Source organism: Nycticebus coucang, chromosome 20 (genome assembly GCF_027406575.1).
Source record: "Nycticebus coucang isolate mNycCou1 chromosome 20, mNycCou1.pri, whole genome shotgun sequence".
NCBI lineage: Eukaryota > Metazoa > Chordata > Mammalia > Primates > Lorisidae > Nycticebus > Nycticebus coucang.
This window is the reverse complement of record NC_069799.1, coordinates 43,267,245-43,290,226: the sequence shown is the minus strand read 5'-3', so window position 1 is coordinate 43,290,226 and position 22,982 is coordinate 43,267,245. Positions and strand designations below refer to the sequence as shown.

At 37.0% G+C, this 22,982-nt stretch overlaps 1 protein-coding gene across 1 annotated transcript in view; it reads left to right on the top strand.

The window, feature by feature from the left end:
* LOC128572618 (coiled-coil domain-containing protein 7-like) overlaps positions 1 to 22,982 on the top strand; it is a 117,681-nt gene that overhangs the window by 32,491 nt on the left and 62,208 nt on the right. The window contains exon 6 of the mRNA XM_053572588.1: positions 15,826 to 15,942. Coding sequence (XP_053428563.1) covers positions 15,826 to 15,942 — 117 coding nt within the window. The remainder of the gene's footprint in view (positions 1 to 15,825; positions 15,943 to 22,982) is intronic.

The window sequence follows — 22,982 nt, the reverse complement described above, 5'->3', positions numbered from 1 at the left end:
TTTACCCAAGGATAAAATTGCATTGTTAAAAAAACAATATCAAAGTAAGAAACTTGAAGCTATCAGACGGGAAACACTAACTAGTAAGTATGATAATTTTCAATATCATTGACATATTTTTAATTAGAGTAAGCTGAGGAAGTTTGTTTTTAGGTTTGTGAATATTTAATGTCATGTCTTTTATACATCTATTAGATCAAATATATTCATTAGGCTCTGAAGATATTTATTTTCATTAAATTTTTTTCTATGAATTAAATTTTGCTAAGAGATATATGTTAAATTCTCCCTCTGTGATTATGGATTTCTCTATCTCTTATGGTTCTGTCAGATTGCTTTTTGAAACCATGCTATTCAATGTGTACAAATTTATACTTATTATAAAGTATACATTTTATTTTTATTTTATTTATTTATTTATTGCAGTTTTTGGCTGGGGCTGGGTTTGAACCCACCACCTCTGGCATATGGAACCAGTGCCCTACTCCTTTGAGCTACAGGCACCGCCCCATAAAGTATACATTTTATAAACTGGTAAACTTTAGTTTTCATCTCTATAAAAATAAGCCTTTTATTTCTAAAAATGCTTTTCTGCTTTAATTTTTATTTTGTCTGATGTTATTATAGTTATGTATGCTTTCTTGTGATAAGTATGTATACAATCTTTTGTAAAATGTTTAGGCATCAGAGGAAGGAATCTTCCCCAACAGGTTCTATGAAAGGAACCTCATACCAAAAGCCAGGAAAAGACCCAAGTAAAAAGGAGAATTTCAGACCAATTTCACTAATGACTATAGATGCAAAAATTCTCAACAAAATCCTAGCCAATAAATTACAGTTTATCATCAAAAAAGTCATACATCATGATCAAGTGGGTTTCATCCCAGGGATGCAAGGCTGGTTTAACATACGCAAGTCTATAAACGTTATTCGCCGTATCAAGAGAAGCAAAAACAAAGACCGTATGATCCTCTCAATAGATGCAGAAAAAGCATTCGATAAAGTCCAGCATCCTTTTCTAATTAGAACACTGAAGAGTTTAGGCATAGGTGGCACATTTCTTAAACTGATCGAAGCTATCTATGACAAATCCACAGCTAATATTTTACTGAATGGAATAAAACTGAAAGCTTTTCCTCTTAGAACTGGAACCAGACAAGGTTGTCCTCTGTCACCTTTACTATTCAACATAGTGCTGGAAGTTCTAGCCAATACAATTAGACAAGACAGGAAATAAAGAGAATCCAAATGAGAGCAGAGGAGGTCAAACTCTCCCTCTTTGCTGATGATACGGTCTTATACTTAGGGAACCCCACAAGACTCCTGGAAGTCATCAAAAGATACAGTAATGTTTCAGGATATAAAATCAATGCCCACAAGTCAGTAGCCTTTGTATATGCCAACAACAGCCAAGATGAGAGGCTAATTAAGGACACAGCTCCCTTCACCATAGCTTCAAAGAAAATGAAATACTTAGGAATATACCTAACAAAAGAGGTGAAGGACCTCTATAAAGAAAATTATGAAACCCTAAGAAAGGAAATAGCAGAGGATATTAATAAATGGAGGAACATACCATGCTCATGGCTGGGAAGAATCAACATTGTTAAAATGTCTATACTTCCAAGGGCAATCTACCTATTCAATGCCATCTCTATTAAAATAGCAACATTGTGTTTTCAAGATTTGGAATAAAATGATTCTGCATTTTGTATGGAACCAGAAAAAAATCCGTATAGCTAAGGCAGTTCCCAGTAATAAAAACAAAGCTGGGGGCATCAGCATACCAGATTTTAGGCTGTACTACAGGCCATAGTGGACAAGACAGCATGGTACTGGCACAAAAATAGAGATATAGACATTTGGAATCAAATAGAAAACCAAGAAATGAAACTAACATCTTACAACCACCTAATCTTTCATAAACCAAACAAGAACATACCTTGGGGGAAAGACTCCCTATTCAATAAATGGTGTTGGGAGAACTGGGTGTCTACATGTAAAAGACTGAAACTGGACCCACACCTTTCCCCACTCACAAAAATTGATTCAAGATGGATAAAGGACTTAAATTTAAGACATGAAACAATAAAAATCCTCAAAGAAAGCGTAAGAAAAACACTGGAAGATATTGACCTGGGGAAAGACTTTATGAAGAAGACTGCTGTGGCAATTGCAACAACAACAAAAATAAACAAATGGGACTTCATTAAACTGAAAAGCTTCTGTACAGCTAAGGAGACAATAACCAAAGCAAATAGACAACCTACACAATGGGAAAGGATGTTTGCATATTTTCAATCAGACAAAAGCTGGATAACTAGGATCTATAGAGAACTCAAATTAATCCACAAGAAAAAAGCCAACAATCCCATATATCAATGGAGAAGAGAGATGAACAGAACCTTCTCTAAAGAAGACATGAATGGCTAGCAAACTTGAAAAAATGCTCATTGTCCCTAATTATTAGAGCAATGCAAATCAAAAATACCTTGAGATATCTAACTCCACTGAGAATTGTCCATATCACAAAACCTCAAAACTTCAGATGCTGGTGTGGATATGGAGAGAAGGAAACGCTTTTACACTGCTGGTGGGACTGCAAACTAGTACAACCTTTCTGGAAGGAAGTATGGAGAATCCTCAAAGCACTCAAGCTAGACCTCCCATTTGATCCTGCCATCCCATTACTGGGCATCTACCCAGAAGGAAAAAAAATCCTTTTATCATAAGGACATTTGTACTAGACTATTTATCGCAGCTCAATTTACAATTGCCAAAATGTGGGAGCAGCCTAAATACCCCCCAACCCAGGAATGGAGTAACAAGCTGTGGTATATGCAGCCACTAAAAAAAAATAGAGACTTCACAGCCTTTGTATTAACCTGCATGGAAGCGGAACACATTATTCTTAGTAAAGCGTCACAAGAATGGAGAAGCATGATCCTGTGTATCCAATTTTGATATGAGGATAATTAATGACAATTAGTGACATGGTGGGGCGATGGGGGAATAGGAGAGCAGAGAGAGGGAAGGAGGGAGGGGGTGGGGTCTCTGTCTTGGGGGCAAGGCACAATTGTAAGAGGGACTTTACTTAAGAAGTGCAATCATGTAACCTGGTTTCTTGTACCCTCAATGATCCCCCCCAAAAGTTGAGGCATCAGTTGGTGATGCCTCAATGGTGCCAGTAATTTTCTAATAATGTTCCTAAGCCACAAGACAACCCAACAGTTTCTTTATTAATTAGTTAGGTTCAAACAACTTAGCACCTGTTGGGTGCTGCATAACTTTTGTGGGAACATATGTTTTCCATGCAGTTAGGTAAATACTAAGGAGCATAACTACTAGATCATGTGGTAAGAATATATGTAACTGTGTAAGAAACTGTCAGACTGTTTTCAAAGTGGCTGTAGAGTTTGGTGTTTCCCCTAGTAACGAATGAGAGCTCTCTTTGCTTTTTGCCAGCACGTGGGGCATTTTCAGTGCTGAGGATTTTAACCATGCTAATACATCTGTAGTGATATCTCATTCTTCATTTAATTTGCAATCCCCTACTGACACCTCTTTTATTATTGCCATCTATATGTCTTCTATGGTAAGGTGACACTTCAGCTCTTTGGCCCATGTTATAAAGGGGCTCTTTGTTTCCTTACAGTATCAGGTATGTGTTTTTCAAATATTTTTCTCTTTGTCTGTGACTTATATTTCATTCCCTTAACAGTTCTTTTGCAGCACAGAAATTTTTTATTATAATGAAGCAAACATACCAGTTTTAGTTGGATTTTGGTGTATCTAAAAGGCTGTAACAGGGTGGTGCCTGTAGCTCAAAGGGGTAGGGTGCCGGCCCCATATGCCGGAGGTGGCGGGTTCAAACCCAGCCCCGGCCAGAAACTGCAATAAATAAATAAATAAATAAATAAATAAAAATAAAAGGCTGTAACAAAACTTAAGTTCACTTAGATCTCTTCCTAGGCTATCTTCTAGGAATGGGATAGATAGGGCTACCCCTACCCAGATTTGGGTTCTCTATAGATCCTAGTTATCAAGCTTTTGTCTGTGATTCAAAATATGCAAATATCCTTTCCCATTGTGTAGGTTATCTATTTGCTTTGGTTATTGTCTTCTTAGCTATAGATGTCATAGATCTACCTAGATAACAGATCTCTCCCTATGTTATCTTCTAGGATTGGGGTAGATAGGGTTACCCACATCACATAACATGGAAAATTACTAGCTTATTGGCAGCTGGTTTAAGGTATTTATATTACATGCTGTAGATCACCACTGTATTCTCTCAGGTTGTCTATCAGAAGTCATAGTTACTAAGACTTTTCATTGTTCCCTCAAACTTACTGTTTCTGGGTAATGGGGCCTGTACTAATATCAGTGAGTTTTATGGATGTGAGCTCATAATGACCCATCATTTGCATAAAACATGCCCTCTGGTTTGAAAGATGTATGGGACAACTATAGCAGCAGAAAAGATAATCTCTGAGCTCATGAACAATAATATTGGTAGCTGTTCCATAGGCACAGAAAGTGGGTAAGTACCTAAAATAAATGCCTAACCCAGTGGGAGCAAATAACTGACCTCTCTGTGATAGAAAGTTTGCTGCTGTCCATCTGCCACCAGATGGTTTTTGGATCCCCTTAAAAAATGGTGCTCTACTGGGAAGCTCAAATTTGGCTTATGATTTTAACATGTTGAATACTAATGAATAGCAAATATACTTACTAGTCTTGATAAGCAAAACTCTATATTATTAATAGTATTTATATGAGGAATGGGTGTCTTTATACATTTTCATACTATTTTAGGAAGTTATACACAAAACTCCCCAAGACTTCCATACTATCATTTTTCCAATTTTCTTTCTTCCAAGTCCTCAGATGACCATCTGGCTCATGCCCATAAATCAGTGCAGATCTAAATCTCAGACCATTTCTATTTCCACATATATTTCCCAGATGTATTACCTAAACTTCTGCCCACAAGAAGGATTTCTCGTTACTTTTGTCTTTCAGGGCCTCTATTTAGTATGATTATAATACAGTGTCAAATAATGGGTTAAGATGTAAAATATATAAAAGGATAAGTAATCTAATACGAAAATCAGGCAACAGGTAGAAATGGGCAGTAAAAGATCTATTCTTAATATTATTAGTGGGAGTGTATAATGATTAAAAAAACCTCTGAGCATTTCAACATATTATCAGTGATATCTGTACCCAAAAGATTCTGAATTATTTCAATATCTAGATTTTTTTCTTAAGAGCACCTTTGCACTTACCTTGTTTTCAGGCCTCTCTGTTCTTAATCTCCGATATTTGTTATTATATCAATTTTCTCTGAAGTTTTTTGAGTTGGATTAATGAGAGGGATGCCAACTTGTGATTAATTCACTGACTTGTTCACACATGCTAATTTTGTTACAACTTAAAAGAGCTTAATTGATGGTTATTCAGCTAAATAACATAACATGGAAAATTACTAGCTTAATAAAATGAAGAAAAATGTCATTGTGTTTCAACATGTTTTCGGGCTAGATGTGTGTCTTCCTTTAATGTATTTCAAACGTCTATTTTGTAGATGGGAAGATGACTCACATGACAGACAGTTTTAAGAAATACAGAATTTCTCAAGTGGAAACACCTGGTATGTATAATATTGGCAAATAATCTAAAATCATATAAATATTCATATTCAGAAGTGTAAAATATGGTCACAAATGGATGTCAGGCTCATCAGTTTTGATTTTTATATCGGGACCCTAACAATAATAATATTGTAACAGCAAATATTTTGTTATATATTGAAAATTTATTATCTAAAATTTAATAAACAATCCATTAAAAACCCTGTGAGGGAATTATTATTATCACTGTATGAGATATGAGGAGAATGAGACATGGGGTAACTTGCCTAAAGTCACAACTATTAGAGATGGATTTTAAACCAAAATAATCTGCTATGATCACCCCAGGAAAACTAGAAGAAATCTTGGAAGAATGTGACTATGTTTGAGTTTAAAGTCCAGAATGAAATGTTTTCCTCTCACCTCTTGTGCAAACCTTTCTTTGGCTTTGCTCTCTGTTTTGCCACCATTCCTTTGCTGCTACTGGAATTTCTTAATTACTCTGTAATTGTTAAGGTAACAATTACAATATTACCTTAACAATTACAGAGATGGTATATACCTCAACTTCGGATATTTAAGTGATAAGAAATGTTGATCATTTGATAAAAGGAAATGTCATTTCTGTGTTTTCCTGTTTATTTTTACACAAATTTCATGTTTTCATGTAGGTATACGTATGTTCCTGATTTAGAAAAAAACAATGGAATAAATGATCTTTATTAGCATGTTTAAGAAAATCTGTGTCTCACTAAACTCCAATGCCAGATTTCAAGAGAAATAAAATGTCCAATTAAAGTTGGAGACAAGATGAAATTGTTTTCTATTGCCGCTAAAGTGCTCATTATTATAAAATGGATAGATAATGTAATGAGAAAAGAAAAATAACTTATTATTATAAATATTAGAAAAGATAATACAATATGATTATTACTTACAGGTTAGTAGATGACTATCTTTAAAGCCTAAAAGAATCAAATAAAAGAAAACATAACATCAATATGAATGTTTAGTCAGGTGGCTAAAACAAATGTGCCAAAGAAAAACATTCCTATATATGCCAGCATTGAAAGGAGCGCAAAAATAATAAAAATAACTGATAATAAAAACTGGGACCTGGCGTGGCACCCATAGTTCAGTGGTTAGGGCGCCAGCCACATACACTGAGCTGGCAGGTTCAAACCCGACCCAGGCCAGCTAAATAGCAATGAGAACTGCAACAACAACAACAAAAATAGCTGGGCGTTGTGGCAGCCACCTGTAGTCCCAGCTACTTAGGAGGCTGAGGCTGTGGCAGGCACCTGTAGTCCCAGCTACTTAGGAGGCTGAGGCTGTGGCAGGCACCTGTAGTCCCAGCTACTTAAGAAGCCAACAATTGAGTGACTCTTAAGCCCAAGAGTTTGAGGTTGCTGTAAGACTCTGTCTAAAAACCAAAAAAAAACAAAACACACACCAAAAAAACAGGAACTATGCTAATCTCAGATGATAGAAACAGTAAACATTAATGACAAAAAGAACTGTTGACTAAATGGGGAGATATTTCATGCTCCTGAGTGAAAGATTCCTAAAAGTAGTGAATAACTTACTTTGTTATTGATGTAATTTGTGAAGTTGATTCTAAAATTTATCTTGAGAAGAATGACGTATTTCAGTATAAAAATTACTGATTTAGAATGAGAAGGTAGGGATGAGACAGTGGCACTTGACTTAACTCCATATGGAAAAGCTCCAGTAATTCAACAGTAAACATTTAGATGAATGGAGCGGACTAGAAATTCCAGATACTAGTTAAAGGAATATTATGAAGATAGCTATTAGAATCAGTAGTGTAAAAAAAAAAAGCATTTGATTATTTAATAAATTGTATTAAGACAGATGAGAGAAAATAAAATGTGTTTTATCTTCCACTGTTCAAAAAACTGATTTTACAAATGAGTTCCACATCTATCAATGCATGAATAGATAAGGATATGCACAGTGGAATATTATATAACCACAAATATAAAACCCTGCTATATACAACACCATGGATAGAACCAAAGAACATTAAGTTAAATAAGCTAAGCACAGACAGACAAATCTCACATTTTCTTATCTCAGATTTGGGAGGTAAATATTAAGACAGAGTAGAATAGAATATTGGATACCAGAGGCTGGGAAGAGTAGTGGGGAGGGGAATAGAAAGTGGGAATGGCTAATGGGTACAACAACATAGTTAGTTAGATATAAGGAACGATATTTAATAGCAGAGCAAAATGACTACAATCAACAATACTTTAAAGTAACTAAAAGAATGGAATTGAAACATTCCTAACACAAAGAAATGATAAATGCCTGAGGTTATGGATACCCTAGTAACCCCGATTTGATTAATTGACATAGTATGCTTGAATCAAATCACATGTGTTCTGTAAAAATATACAACTATTATGTACTCACAATAACTAAAAAGAAAACACATGAATTAATCTCATTTAATATAAATTAATCTCTTAAGTATAACTTCATAGCCAGAAACATAAAGGAAAGATCATTAAAAATCAACTAAGTAATAATTTATAATTTTGGCACACAGTAACACCAAAATCATAGATACAAAGCAGACAGCAAACCTGATTTTGTGATAGTCAACAGGTTATATTCTTAATATAAAATAGTCTTTGTATGAAGATATATTAGCATTTATATTAGATTTCTTTCTTTAAAAAATGATATTAAAAGAAATTAGAAAAAAATTTCTCCAACAGAAAAATGGACAAATATTTTATTCTCATTATTCATAAAATTAATTCATATCAATAATAAAATTAATTAAAATAATTCATAAAACAACAAATACTAAAAGTATATGATATTAATTGGGAACGGTGCACAGAAACAGATCTTAGTGTTATATGATGAAACATTTTCAGGACCACTTTATGAAAATACGTATCAATTACTGTAGGTATCAGTGACATAAAAAAGGTTCCTTTGATTCAGATATGTATTTTTTCATTTCTTTTTTAATTTAATTTTTTATTTGTATTTTGTTTGTTTTTCTTTTTTTATTGTTAAATCATAGCTGTGTACATTGGTGCAATCAAGGGGTACAATGTGCTGGTTTCATATACAATCTGAAATATTTTTATTTTTGTTTTTTTTGTAGAGACTGAGTCTCACTTTATGGCCCTCGGTAGAGTGCTGTGGCCTCACGCAGCTCACAGCAACCTCCAACTCCTGGGCTTCAGTGATTCTCTTGCCTCAGCCTCCCGAGTAGCTGGGACTACAGGTGCCCGCCACAACGCCCAGCTATTTTTTTTTTTTTTGGTTGCAGTTCAGCCGGAGCCGGGTTTGAACCCGCCACCCTCGGTATATGGGGCCGGCGCCTTACCGACTGAGCCACAGGCGCCACCCACAATCTGAAATATTCTTATCAAACTGTTCAACGTAGCCTTCATGGCATTTTCTTAATTATTGTATGTAGCCATTTGTATTCTGCCTTTAGTAAGTTTCACCTGCACCCATTCTAAGATGCACTGTAGGTGTGGCCCCACCCATCATCCTCCCTCCACCCTAACCTCCCCCCCTCCCTTCCCCTTCCTTGGCCCTTTCCTCATAGTCTTGTGCTATAGTTGGGTTATAGTCTTCATGTGAAAGCTATAATTTAGCTTCATAAGGGCTGAGTACATTGGATACTTTTTCTCCCATTCCTGAGATACTTTGCTAAGAAGAATATGTTCCAGCTCCATCCATGTAAACATAAAAGATGTAGTCTCCATCTTTCTTGAAGGCTGCATAATATTCCATGGTATACATGTACCAAAATTTGCTAGTCCATTTGTGGGTCGATGGGCACTTGGGCTTCTTTCGTGACTTAGCAATTATGAATTGGGCTGCAATAAACATTCTGCTACAGATGTCTTTGTTATATTGTGATTTTTGGTCTTCTGGGTATAAACCTAGTAAAGGAATTATAGGATCAAATGGCAGGTCTATTTTTAGGTCTCTAAGTATTCTCCAAACATCCTTTCAGAAGGAACATATTAATGTGCATTCCCACCAGCAGTGTAGAAGTGTGCCCTTTTCTCCACATCCACGCCAACATCTCTGGTTTTGGGATTTTGTTATGTGGGCTACTCTTACTGGGGTTAGGTGATATCTCAAAGTAGTTTTGATTTGCATTTCTCTGATGATTAAGGATGATGAGCTTTGGCGGCACCTGTGGCTCAGTCGGTAAGGCGCCAGCCCCATATACTGAGGGTGGCAGGTTCAAACTCGGCCCCGGCTGAACTGCAACCAAAAAATAGCTGGGTGTTGTGGTAGGCGCCTGTAGTCCCAGCTACTTGGGAGGCTGAGGCAAGAGAATTGCTTAAGCCCAAGAGTTGGAGGTTGCTGTGAGCTGTATGATGCTATGGCACTCTACCAAGGGCCATAAAGTGAGACTCTGTCTCTACAAAAAAAAAAAAAAAAATTATGTGTTTCTTAAGGTGAAGGATGATGAGCTTTTTTGCATGTGTTTGTAGATTGTGCATCTGTCTTCTTTAGGGAAGTTTCTCTTCAAGTCCTTTACCCACCCTGAGATGGGGTCACGTGTTCTTTTCTTGCTAATAAGTTTGAGTTCTCTGTGGATTCTGGTTATTAGACCTTTATCGGAGGTAAAACCTGCAAATATTTTCTCCCATTCTGAGGGCTGTCTGCTTGCTTTACTTACTGTGTTCTTGGCTGTGCAGAAGCTTTTTAGTTTGATCACGTCCCAGTAATGTATTTTTCATACTGCTTCAATTGCCTAGGGAGTCCTCCTCATAAAATATTCACCCAGGCCGATTCCTTCAAGAGTTTTCCCTGCACTTTCCTCAAGTATTTTTATAGTTTCATGTCCTAAGTTTAAATCTTTTATCCAGTGAGAGTCTATCTTAGTTAATGGTGAAAGGTGTGGGTCCAGTTTCAAGCTTCTACAGGTTGCCAGCCAGTTCACCCAGCACCATTTGTTAAATAGGGAATCTTTTCCCCACTGAATGTTTTTAATTGGCTTGTCAAAGATCAAATAACGGTAAGTAACTGGGTTCATCTCTTGGTTCTCTATTCTGTTCCAGACATCTATTTCTCTGTTTTTGTGCCAATACCATGCTGTTTTGATCACTATCGATTTATAGTACAGTCTGAGGTCTGGTAGCGTGATTCCTCCTGCTTTGTTTTTATTGCTGAGTAATGTTTTGGCTATTTGAGGTTTTTTCTGATTCCATATAAAATGAAGTATTATTTTTTCAAGATCTTTAAAATATGACAATGGAGCTTTAATAGGAATTGCATTAAAATTACGTATTGCTTTGGGTAGTATAGACATTTTAACAATGTTGATTCTTCCCAACCATGAGCATGGTATGTTTTTCCATTTGTTAACATCTTCAGCTATTTCTTTTCTTAAAGTTTCATAGTTCTCTTTGTAGAGTTCTTTCATGTCCTTTGTTAGGTATACTCCCAAATATTTCATCTTCTTTGGCACTACTGTGAAAGGAATAGAGTCCTTGACTGTTTTTTCGGCTTGGTTATTGTTGGTCTATATAAAGGCTACAGATTTATGGGTGTTGATTTTGTAGCCTGAGACATTGCTGTGTTCCTTGATCACTTCTAAAAGTTTTGTAGTAGAATCCCTAGTGTTTTCCAGATATACGATCATATCATCTGTGAAGAGTGAAAGTTTGATCTCTTCTGACACTGTGTGGATACCCTCGATCGCCTTTTCTTCCCTAATTGCAATGACTAAAACTTCCATTACAATGTTAAAGAGCAGTGGAGACAATGGGCAGCCTTGCCTGGTTCCAATGGGCAGCCTTGCCTGGTTCCTGATCTAAGTGGAAATTATTTCAATTTAACTCCATTCAATACGATATTGGCTGTGGGTTTGTTGTAGATGGCCTCTATTAGTTTAAGAAATGTCCCTTCTATACCAATTTTCTTAAGTGTTCTGATCATGAAGGGATGCTGGATATTATCAAAAGGTTTTTCTGCATCAATTGAAAGAATCATATGGTCCTTATTTTTTATTTTGTTTATGTGCTGAATTACATTTGAGACTTACATATATTGAACCAGCCTTGAGACCCTGGGATAAATCCCACTTGGTCATGGTGTATAATTTTTTTGATGTGTTGTTGGATTCTGTTTGTTATGATCTTATTGAGTATTTTGGCATCAATATTCATTAGTTATATTGGTCTATAATTTTCTTTTCTTGTTGGGTCTTTCCCTGGTTTGGGGATCAAGGTAATGTTTGCTTCATAGAATGTGTTGGGTAATATTCCTTCTTTTTCTATATTTTGGAAGAGGTTTAGTAATACAGGTACTAGTTCTTCTTTAAAGGTTTGGTAGAATTCTGACATAAAGCATCTGGTCCTGGGCTTTTCTTTTTAGGGAGATTTTGTATAGTTGATGCTATTTCAGAACTTGATATAGGCCTGTTCAGCATTTCCACTTCATTCTGGCTAAGTCTTGGTAGGTGGCGTACTTCCAGGTATTGGTCAATTTCTTTCAGATTTTCATATATCTGAGAGTAGAGTTTCTTGTAGTATTCATTAAGGATTTTTTGAATTTCTGAGGGGTCTGTTGTTATTTCATGTTTACAATTTCTGATTGATGAAATTAGAGATTTTGCTCTTTTTTTCCTGGTTAGGTTGGCCAATGGTTTTTCTATTTTATTGATCTTTTCAAAAAAACAACTTTTGGATTTATTGATCTGTTGTATAATTCTTTTGTTTTCAATTTCATTTAATTCTGCTCTGATTTTGGTTATTTCTTTTCTTCTGCTGGGTTTGGGGTTGGAGTGTTCTTCCTTCTCCAGTTGCTTGAGATGTCCCATTAAGTTATTAACTTCCTCTCTTTCCGTTTTCTTGAGGAAGGCTTGCAGTGTTGTAAATTTCCCTCTTATGACTGCCTTTGCAGTATCCCAAAGGTTCTGATAATTCGTGTCTTGATTGTTGTTTTGTTCCAAAAATTTGGTGATTTCCTTCTTAATCTCGTCTATAACCCATCTATCCTTCAGCATAAGGTTGTTTAGCTTCCATGTTTTTGTATCGGTATGCAGGTTCCTGTTGTTATTGAGTTCAACTTTTATTCTATGATGGTCTAAGAAGATGCAAGGAATAATTTCTATTTTTTAAAATTTGCTGAGGTTAGATTCATGGCCTAGGATGTGGTCGATTTTGGAGTATGTTCTGTGGGGCTGACGAGAAGAATGTGCATTCAGTTTTGTTGGGATGAAATGTTCTATAGATGTCTGTTATGTCCTGATGTTGAATGGTTAAATTTAAATCTAAAATTCCTTTGCTTAGCTTCTTTTTGACGGGTCTGTTCAGCACTGCTAAAGGGGTGTTAAAATCTCCAACTACTGTGGAACTGGAGGAAATCAAGTTGCTCATGTCTGTTAGAGTATCTTTTATAAATTGAGTGCGTTCTGCTTGGGTGTGTAAATATTAATAATTGAAATTTCATCATACTGAGTATTATCTTTAGCAAATATGAAGTGTCCGTCCTTATCCTTCCTTATTTAGGTTGGTTTAAAGCCTATTGCGTTCTGCAAGTAGGATTGCAACGCCTGCTTTTTTCTGCTTTCCATTTGCCTGGAGTATAGATTACCATCCCTTCACCTTGAGTCTAATTTTGTCTTTTAATGTAAGATGTGATTCTTGTATGCAGCAGATATCTGGCTTGAGTTTTTGTATCCAGTCAGCCAACCTGTGCCTCTTTAGAGGACAGTTTAAACCATTCACATTAATTGAGAATATTGATAAGCCTTTCGAGAGTCCAGTGGACATTTTTAAACCTTTTGCGACTGTGGAAGTTGGAATTTGATCAGAATTTTCTGGGTGGGTTTACTTTCGTGGTGGAGGATTATGCTGGTCTTTATGGAAGATAGGTCTGAGAATATCCTGGAGAGCTGGTTCAGTTATGGCAAATTTCTTCAACATGTGAATGTCATAAATGAAACTCAGTTTAGCTGGGTACAGGATCCTGGGTTGAAAGTTATTTTGTTTTAGGAGATTAAAAGTCGATGACCATCCTCTTCTAGCTTGAAAGGTTTCAGCAGAGAGATCTGCAGTTATTCTAATATTTTTGCCCGTATAGGTGATGGTTTTATTTCGTCTGGCTGCTTTCAGAATTTTCTTCTTCATATTAACTTTAGTGAAGTTGATTATGATGTGTCTAGGGGATGTCTTATTTGGGTTGAGTTGTGCTGGAGTTCTGAAACTGTCTGCTAACTGAATTTCAGAATCTCTTGGCATGTCTGGAAAGTTCTGCTTCATAATCTCATGGAGAAGAGACTCTGTGCCTTGTGAAGCCACTTCGTCACTTTCGGGGATCCCTATAAGACAAATATTGGTTTTCTTTGAATTATCCCAGAGCTCTCTGAGAGAGTGATCTGTTTTTGCCCTCCATTTCTTTTCCTCTTTGAGAGTTTGGGAGCATTTGGTGTTTTCCAGATATGCAATCATATCATCTGTGAAGAGTGAAAGTTTGATCTCCTCTAACCCTATATGGATACCCTTGATTGCCTATATGGTACCTTGATTGCCTATATGATACCCTAATTGCGATGGCTAAGACTTCCATTACAATGTTAAAAAGCAGTGGAGACAATGGGCAGCTGAAACCTGACAACCTTGGGTGCTTAATGGAAGCTGGGACAGTTCACTCAGTTCCAGCCCCACCCCACATTGATGTTGCTGCCACTTATATTCTGGCAGAATTAGCGATTCTGTCCTGGCTACATTCCCCTGTGGGCGAGGCTCTGTTTGAGTTCACAGAAACTGTGGCTCAGCCCTGCCCTGTGCCACTGCCATTGAGCCAATTCTCAAGGAGCTGACATCTCTGCCTCGGCTGTACTCTGTGTTGGGGTGGGCATGGTTAGAGCTCACATTCAGCTCTTAGTTTCTGCCTTTCCCTGGGCTGGGGCTGTTTCCCCATCTGTTTTTGTCTCAGCTATGTTCCCCTGGGGGACCAGGTGCTTCTTAGGCTCACTAAAGCAGCACTTCTGATTCAGCTTCGCCCTGTGAGTATGCTGTCTCACGCACCGTATTCTCGTGTCCATCCCAACCAAACCCCACCCAGGCAGGTACATCCTCAAGCATACACTTTACTCACGGGGTCTGTGTTTCTGTCACAGATCTGTTCTGCCAGTGGCTGCCACGAGAGGTGGGGAATGTCTCTCCAAAATATCTCCAGGGGCGTGAGCCCTATTGTTCCTGCTGTTGCTGCTGATGCTTTGTGCCGTGGGGCACTGCTTCTCCCTCTCCCTCTCAGTCCACAGTCCTCTCTTTACCACTGTGTCACAGAATCAGCACAGCCCACACCTTGTCCACACCTCTCGAGAAAATGCCCTGGAATCTGGACTCCATGGAGGACAGGCTTTCAGACCTTGGGGTGAGAGTGGAGGGAAGTGCTTAGAGTTCAGAACTGCAGGTAGAGAATTTATACAGTTTTATGGCTGGCAGGAGAGTGCCTCTAGTATTAGTGGGTCCTCTCTGTGAAGGAGTTCTGGTTTTTAGAGAGTCTCTCCCGTGGGATAAAATAGGGGAACATCAGAACTCTGCTGGCTTGTTTGTAGAAAGTATACTGCGAGCCGTTCTCATGGGGAGGGGATTCCCGTGTGCTTGGAGATGGATTTTGTACCTATAGTATGTTTCCTTGGGGTCACAGCTCACCTCAGCAGGGTTGATGTGTGTTCTTCAACCTTCTCTCTTGGCTCAGCTCCAAACCATCAGCTTACTTGCTAAACTTCTGTCCTTTAACTCTCCTTATGGACGGGAGCCTCTGTGGAAAGCTGGTTCCAATTGGCTATCTTGCCTCCAAAACTCTATTCATGATTTTAATAAGAATGACTTTTAGTGCTTCACTAGAAACCAAGATATTAACTGTTGGATTGAGATATTAACTGTTGGATTGAAATGTATTTTACCCTTACGGAGTAAGTGCTTAGGATTAAGTCTATAATTACGATTTTTCAAAGAGTTTTATCATGAATAGATGTGAAATTCTTCAAATTAATTTCTGGCATTTATTGAGATGATTTTTATCTTCTTACTTAACATAATGATGCATTAGTATTTTCCTAACCTTTAGACATTATAGTCTTCCTGAGATTAGGCCATGGAAGACAAGTTTCAATAGTGTTTCTATATTTGATTTACTAAATGTTTTTTCATCTTGGTAGGTCAGAATATGAATGAGCTCCCAGGAAAGAGTTCTACACTTGAAGATGTGGAATCAGGTAAAGGGTACAGGGATCAAAAACAAACAAGTGAAGCTGATGTACATCAGGAATTGAATGGTATGTATGATACAGATAAATATCAGGGTAAATAACAGTCATAAAATAGTAAAAGTCATAAAATATTTGATGATTTAAAAATAAGCTTTAGGTAGCCATTTTTATGTCTATTTATGGCTTTATATTAGTCAAACTTTTTGTTAGTATGGATATCTTAGAACAATATACCAAAAGTTACACAGAACTAGTGGATGTTGTAACACTGTTAGCACTACTCTTTCCTTCTGATAGTCCTTAATATTCTGATTCTTACACCGCATTTCGTAAATTTATTTGGCCAAGGATTTATTTGTTCTTTTTCTTATAATACCCTGTTTCCCCGAAAATAAGACATTCTCTGAAAATAAGACCTATTTACAGGAAAGATAAGATGTCCTCTGAAAATAAGACCTAGCGCATCTTTGGGAGCACACCTTCTTATTTTCAGGGAAACAGGATAGTATTTCATGGGTACTGGTTTAAGAAACACTTTCCTAGGAATTTTATAGAGCTATTACAATTAATCCATTTTTTAAATTTATTTTTTATTTAATATAAGGGTATGTATGATTAGACTATATTATTTGCATTTGTTAGGTAAAGTATGAAATTCATACAGTATTCGTGTTTTAATTCTTATCAAGTATGTTTATTATCTGCTAAAACATTGGCTATTATCTAGTAGAACTTATTCTTGATATTGTTGTATAGTTTTACTATGGTCTGAATGTGTGTCTGCCCTACAAAAAATTCATACATTGGAACTTAAAAACCAATGTGATGATGTTAAGAGGTGGGGCCTCTTAAAAAATAATTGCCTTGCAAGGGCTATGCCCTTGTGCATGGGATTAATGCCCTTAAAAAAGAGATCAAAGGAGTTTCCTAGTTGTTTGTGAAAAGTTACCATCTATGAGGAACAGGTCTTCAATAGATACTAAAACTGCTAGCCTCTTGATCTTGGATTTTCTAGCCTCCATAACTATTAGATACAGATTTCTGTTACTTACATATTTTCCAGTTTAAGGTATTATGTTATAGTAGCAAGAACAGACTAAGATGGAAATTGGTATTGAGAAGGTGGAGTGCTATGTAATGGACGTAGCTTTGAAACTAGGTAAGGAGTACAGGGCTATTCTTGTTAGGTCTAGTAGAAGGGGAGAAGAGTAGAGAAAATTATATTCTTAGATATTACTTAATAATTCTTAACAGAATGTTGGTAGGATTATGGACAATAAAAAGCCATTCTTGTAAGGTCTTATATAGAAATGAGGAACATTCTGTTAGATCAGTGGTTCTCAACCTTCCTCATGCTGCAAACCTTTAATACAGTCCAAAGAGGTGGCAACCCACTGTGAGAGAACTGCTGTGTTAGACACTGGAAGAAAAGCCATCCTCATTATTATATAAAGTGTCAATGAACTTGGCTGAATTGTGTTTGTGTCTCAGGGTTTTATGGTAGGAAAAACTTAGGAACAACAAAATAGGGTACTTGGCAGAAGTTATCTCTAAGGAAAGTGTTAAAGTTATAGTGTGGCTTCTCTTAACTGCTTATGATAAAGAATGTGAAAAGAGAAACTAAAGATAATTTGTAATCAGAATGAAATGGAACATAAAGATTTGGGAAATTCCCAGTCTGGCCAAGTTGTAAAAAGTAAAAAAGCATGTTTGGGAGAGAACACCGGGGAGATGAATGTGGATAGAAGCAACTTAGATGGTCTTTAACAAGACATTAGGAGAATTACCTTGAGGTATTTCTGAAATTACTGTGGCTGGGAGAGAGACCTATTTAAAAGTAGAACCTTAGCTGCCCCTGTAACCTTCAGGATTAATGCCCAGTGCCACCTCAAGTGTTTATTCCCCTCATTCAGGCACAATGCTTCTCATTCACCCCAGCTGTGGCTCACAAAGGCCCAGATATGGCTTAGGCTATCCTTCCAGAAAGTACAAGCCATCTCATTTCTCTTTCATCTCAAGTGCTAACTCTGCAAGTGCCCAGAGTGCAAGAGCTGTGGGGGCATGGCTACTTCCACCTGGAAGTCAAAGGATGCTTCAAAGAGGCTCAAGGCCCAGAGAGAAAACTACCACAGGGTTGGGCCGCCATAGAGCACCCCAGCAGGCATCAGCCTAATGGAGCTTTGGGGGAAGGGCGCTTCTGAGAGCCCCTGTAGGGTAATGTCTAGTGGAGGTGGGGGCAGTGCCATGCCCATGACCCCATAATTGTAGCATCATCCAGCATGCAATGCTAGCCTTGGAGAGCTGTAGGCACCTGACTCCTACTTAATGAGATTTGCCGTGTAGGATAAGTCTAGCAAAGCCATGGGAACAGGGCTGCCTGGAAACTTGGGTTCTCTGCCTATATTCCTGTATGCCCAAAAAGCAGGACTTCGAGTCAAAGAATATTATCCTGAAGCCTTAAGATTTAATCCCTGCCCTGCTGGGTTTTGGATTTGGTCAGGATCTGTTATCCTTTTCTCCTTTTCTATTGCTCCCTTTTGGAATAGAAATGTCTATCCTTTGCCTATCTCACCATTCCATCCTAAAAAACACAAAACTTGTTTGATTTCACAGGTTCATAGAGAGCAATTTGCTTTAGGATGAATCTTACCTTGATTCTCACCCATATCTGATTTAGGTAATATTTAGATGAGACTCTGGTCTTTAGACTTTTGAGTTGATACTGAAACTAGTTAAGACTTTTGGGACTTTTGGGATGGAAAGCACACACATACTTTACTTGTGATATGTATATGAATTTTGGGAGGTCAGGGGTGGAATCCTATGGTCTGAATGTGTGTTTCTCACCAAAATTCATGTATTGAAACTTAAGATCCTATGTAATGATATCAAGAGGTGAAGACTTTGGGGATATAATTAAGTCCTAAGGGCTCTACACTTATGAATGGGATTGAGGTCCTTACAAAAGAGGTGGAAGGGAAGCCCTAATTCTTTTTCCTCATCCACCATGAGGACACAGCATTTATCCTTTTCACTATCTGTATAATATGTGTTTGCAAGGACATAGAGAAGGTACAACCTATAAGGAACCAGCTCTCACCAGACACCAAAACTGTGGACTTTACAGCTTTTAAGTTTTTATTGTTTATAAATTACTCAGTCTAAGGTATTTTGTTATAATGCCAAGAACAAAGACAAAAGTTTCAAGGAGGAAAAACGAACACCTCTATTAATCATCATATTGGCTTTTAGACTTTTGCTTATATGTCTGTCTATCTGTCATCTATTTTTGTGAATATATTAGTATTATATGCTGCATCGTTCTTTGTATTAATATTACAATTGCACATAAAGCTAAACACTGCTCTTTCATCTCATTTGACTACCACCATCATTCTCAGTTACCTTACTTCCCTTTAGAAGTAAGCAAAATCTTATTTTCATGTACATCCCTTTTTCTATAGAAATATATAGTATGCTTATGTAAAGCATTTGTGTACAGTAGATTACACACAAATACTATAATAAATGTCATTATTGATAGAATTGGTTTCTTTGCTGGCTAAATTGTGAATTTTTTTCTGCATGCTTTTGCTTTGTTTTTGTTACTCGTGGCTTTTATTTTTTGTGTTTTAGTTTTCAGATTCATGTAATAATTTTTTCTCCTCTACCAGATTAAAACATTCCATTTTTTATTTTCCCTTAATTTTTGTCCTAGCATGTATATTTGAGCAGATATATGTAGTCTGACTATTAAGTTTCTGAACTTACTACCATGCGCTTATGTTGGCAGTGCTGAACAAACAACTTAGTAAAGTTTCATAACCTTGGTATTTCAGTGTCTCACAGTTGTTTGTGTTCATGTCAGTGCGTGGCGGTGTCTTATTGTGTGGCATTCATTATTGCTGTTGAGTATTTTTGTGTGCCATGACAAGAATTTTGGAGCTTGAATTAGAGCAACAAACAAGTCGTTAAAATTGGCAAGAACAGAAGTGAAATCAGAGACTTGTTAGTCCACATTTATGAAGCGGATGCCATGAAGAAAACGGCAGTGTACAAAGAGATTAAACATTTTTCTGAGGGGGGAGAAAGCATCACTGATGAAGAGAGAGCAGCACAACCAACAATGAGCTGAACTGATGAAAACATCACAAAACTTTGTTGAATTGTTCATGAATTTGTCAGCTGACCAAACAAACATGGGTAGAGAAACAGGAATAGATTAACTGAAAAACTTGGCCAACAACTCATGGCTCTTGCAACACAACAATGCTCTAGGCTCACACAACACTGTCTATGAGGGAGATTTTAGCCAGTAAACAAATGGCTGTATTGGAACACCCTACTCACCTAATCTAGCCCTCAATAGCTTTTCTCTTTACCTGAAGATAAAAGAAATATTGAGAAGATGACATTTTGATAACATTCAAGACATCAAGGGTAATATAATGTCAGCTCCAATGGCCATTCCAGGAAAAGAGTTCCAAAGTTGCTTTGAAGGATGAATTTGACACTGGCATCAGTACACAGCTTCCCAAGGGGAATACTTCAAAAGTGATCATAGTGATATTTAGTAGTGGGGTATGTAGCACTTTTTCTAGGATGAGTTCATGAATGTAATCCTCAGACCATCTCCTCTCAGAAATAGCTTTTACTGTTGTTCTTTCTTCTGTCTCTTGTCGCTCTGCATCCTTTTTTGTCATGAAGAAGGTAACCAGAGGTAGAACTTTGTCCTGTCATTCCTTAAGTCTACTTCCTTCTCAATGTTTTGGAATAGTTTCTGCAATATAGGGATGAGCTTTTTTTTAAAAGGTTTGGTAGAATTCTGTTGAGAAACCGTGTGGTCCAGGACATTTTTGTTTGGAAGCTTTTTTGTTGTTGAAATTTTGGTGCTTGATTTTGGTCTGTTCAAGAGAGCTGTTTCTTTCTGGTTGAGTCTAAGGAGGTAATGTGATTCCAGGAACGGTCCATTTCTTCCACATTTTCAAATTTCTGGGAAGAGAGTTTTTTCAAAAACAGGATTCTGTATTTATTATCTTTATTAATTGAACATCCTTACCTTTGAAATTATTTCAGATTCAGAAGGCCATGTCAGAAAGTCGTTAATATTTCAGTGATAGTTAAGCCTTTAATTTTCTGGAAGCTGGGATTGTTTTTGTTCGTTTATTTTATTTTAGGTTGATGTGAGGATATAAACAAACATCACAATATTTGAATCTGTTAGGTAGAGTCCCTCATGTAATTATGTCTTGCACCCAAAAGGTGTACCAAATACCCCTACATTGTGGCAGTTCAGTGGAGGGAAGAGAATTTTTAAATAGTATTCAGTGATGGTCTTTTGTATCTCTGTGGTATCTGTTGTAATTTTCCCTTTTTTCTTTCTGATTGAGCTTATTAGAGATCTTTTCTGTTTCTGGTTATTCTGCCAAAGGTTTGTCCATTTTATTTATCTTTTCAAAGAACTACCTTTGTGATTTATTCATCTTCCAAATGGTTGTTGTGCTCTTGACTTCATTTATCTCTGATTTAATTTTGGTTGTTTTCTTCTCCTAGGTTTGGAATTGGCTTCCTCTTCCTTTTTCTGTTCCTTGAGATGATTCATTAGATTGCTGATTTGTGCTCTCTCAGACTTCTGGATGTTTGCATGTAATGTGATAAATTTTCCTCTTAAGACTGCTTTTGCAGTATCCCACAGGTTTTTATAGCTTGTGTTTTTTCTTGTCATTTTGTTCAAGGAATTTAGTGATTTATCTCCTCTTTGACCAGCTATTGTTCAGCAAAAGGTTGTCTAGTTTTTATGATTTCATGTGTGTATCTGTTGGAATTGAGCTCTACTTTTATTCCCTTACGGTCTGTGAAGATATTAGGTATAAGTTATATTCTTCTAAATTTGTAGAAGTTTGTTGTGTCCTAGGATATGATCTCTCTTGGAGAATGATCCATGAGCTGATGAGAAGAATGTATATTTAGTATTATTAGGGTGACATATTCTGTAGACATCTGTTACGCCCATTTGTTCTAGGGTTATGCTCAAGTTACTGCCCTCAGATGTACAGTATTTCTGACTATATTATTATTTAGTGCCTTGTTCAATTGAAAGTCTCACCAAAACACTGGAGGAAACTGTTCTCCAAAGGCCCAGACTATCCCTTTTTGGCACTCCAAGTTGATTTTATATATTTACCTTCAGCTTTAAGCTTTTTTCACTGTTTGGTTATTGTTTATGTAATTAGTGGATAGACTGAATGCAATCCAACTAAGCATGCTGATGCTAGAACAGTGGTAAAGAATTTAGTAACTGAGATTATTTCTTTATGGATCAAGTCAGATCAGGCAATCCCTTTCAAATTTGCTTACAAAGGTCTGGGGTCCTCATTAAAATTTCATACCCTATGCCATCTCTAATCCTCCAAGCCCTCAAAAAGGGCTTTGAGAAAGTTTGTCAAGAATACTGGGCTTTTGGCCAGAAGCATTATCTTTGGCTTTTGTAAAAATCTGGAATGTTCCAATTAAGAGACATGGTTTAACCCCTTTTGAAAAAGTGTTATCATTCCATGCCCACTGATACCTATAAACCTTTTGAACTCACTGAACACTGTGTGGGTTCAAGTGAACAATTGCTACATAAATTGCTACATACAGTCTCTAACTGTGTTTGGAGCATGGCCTTTTCCAACTGACAGGTCTTCTCATCCCATTTGACCAAGACATCATGTGTACATCAAAATTCTTAGAAGAAGATATACACTGTCACCTTGCTGGGAAAGCCCTTAGAAAGTACTATCAACTATCTATGCTGCCATAAAAATAAAAGAAAACATTTCCTGGATTTACATGAGCTATGCCAAACTGTACCAAGACAATTGGAGAATGTCCCTTACAGGTGACCTGAAAGTAAGGGTTCCCAGGGCTAGCTCCCTAGCCCCGGAAGTACATGTCTTCATGAAGTAGGTGCAGCTTTTCCCCAAGATCACAGATCAAGAAGCCCCATTTTTTCATCTATAATTCCTTTTTGTCTTTTAGCACCGCCCCCCCCGCCACCGACTGTCCTTTTTAAACATTTCCTTTAAGTTTCCCCTTTAGAAGATTGTACTTTCAAAGCTGAG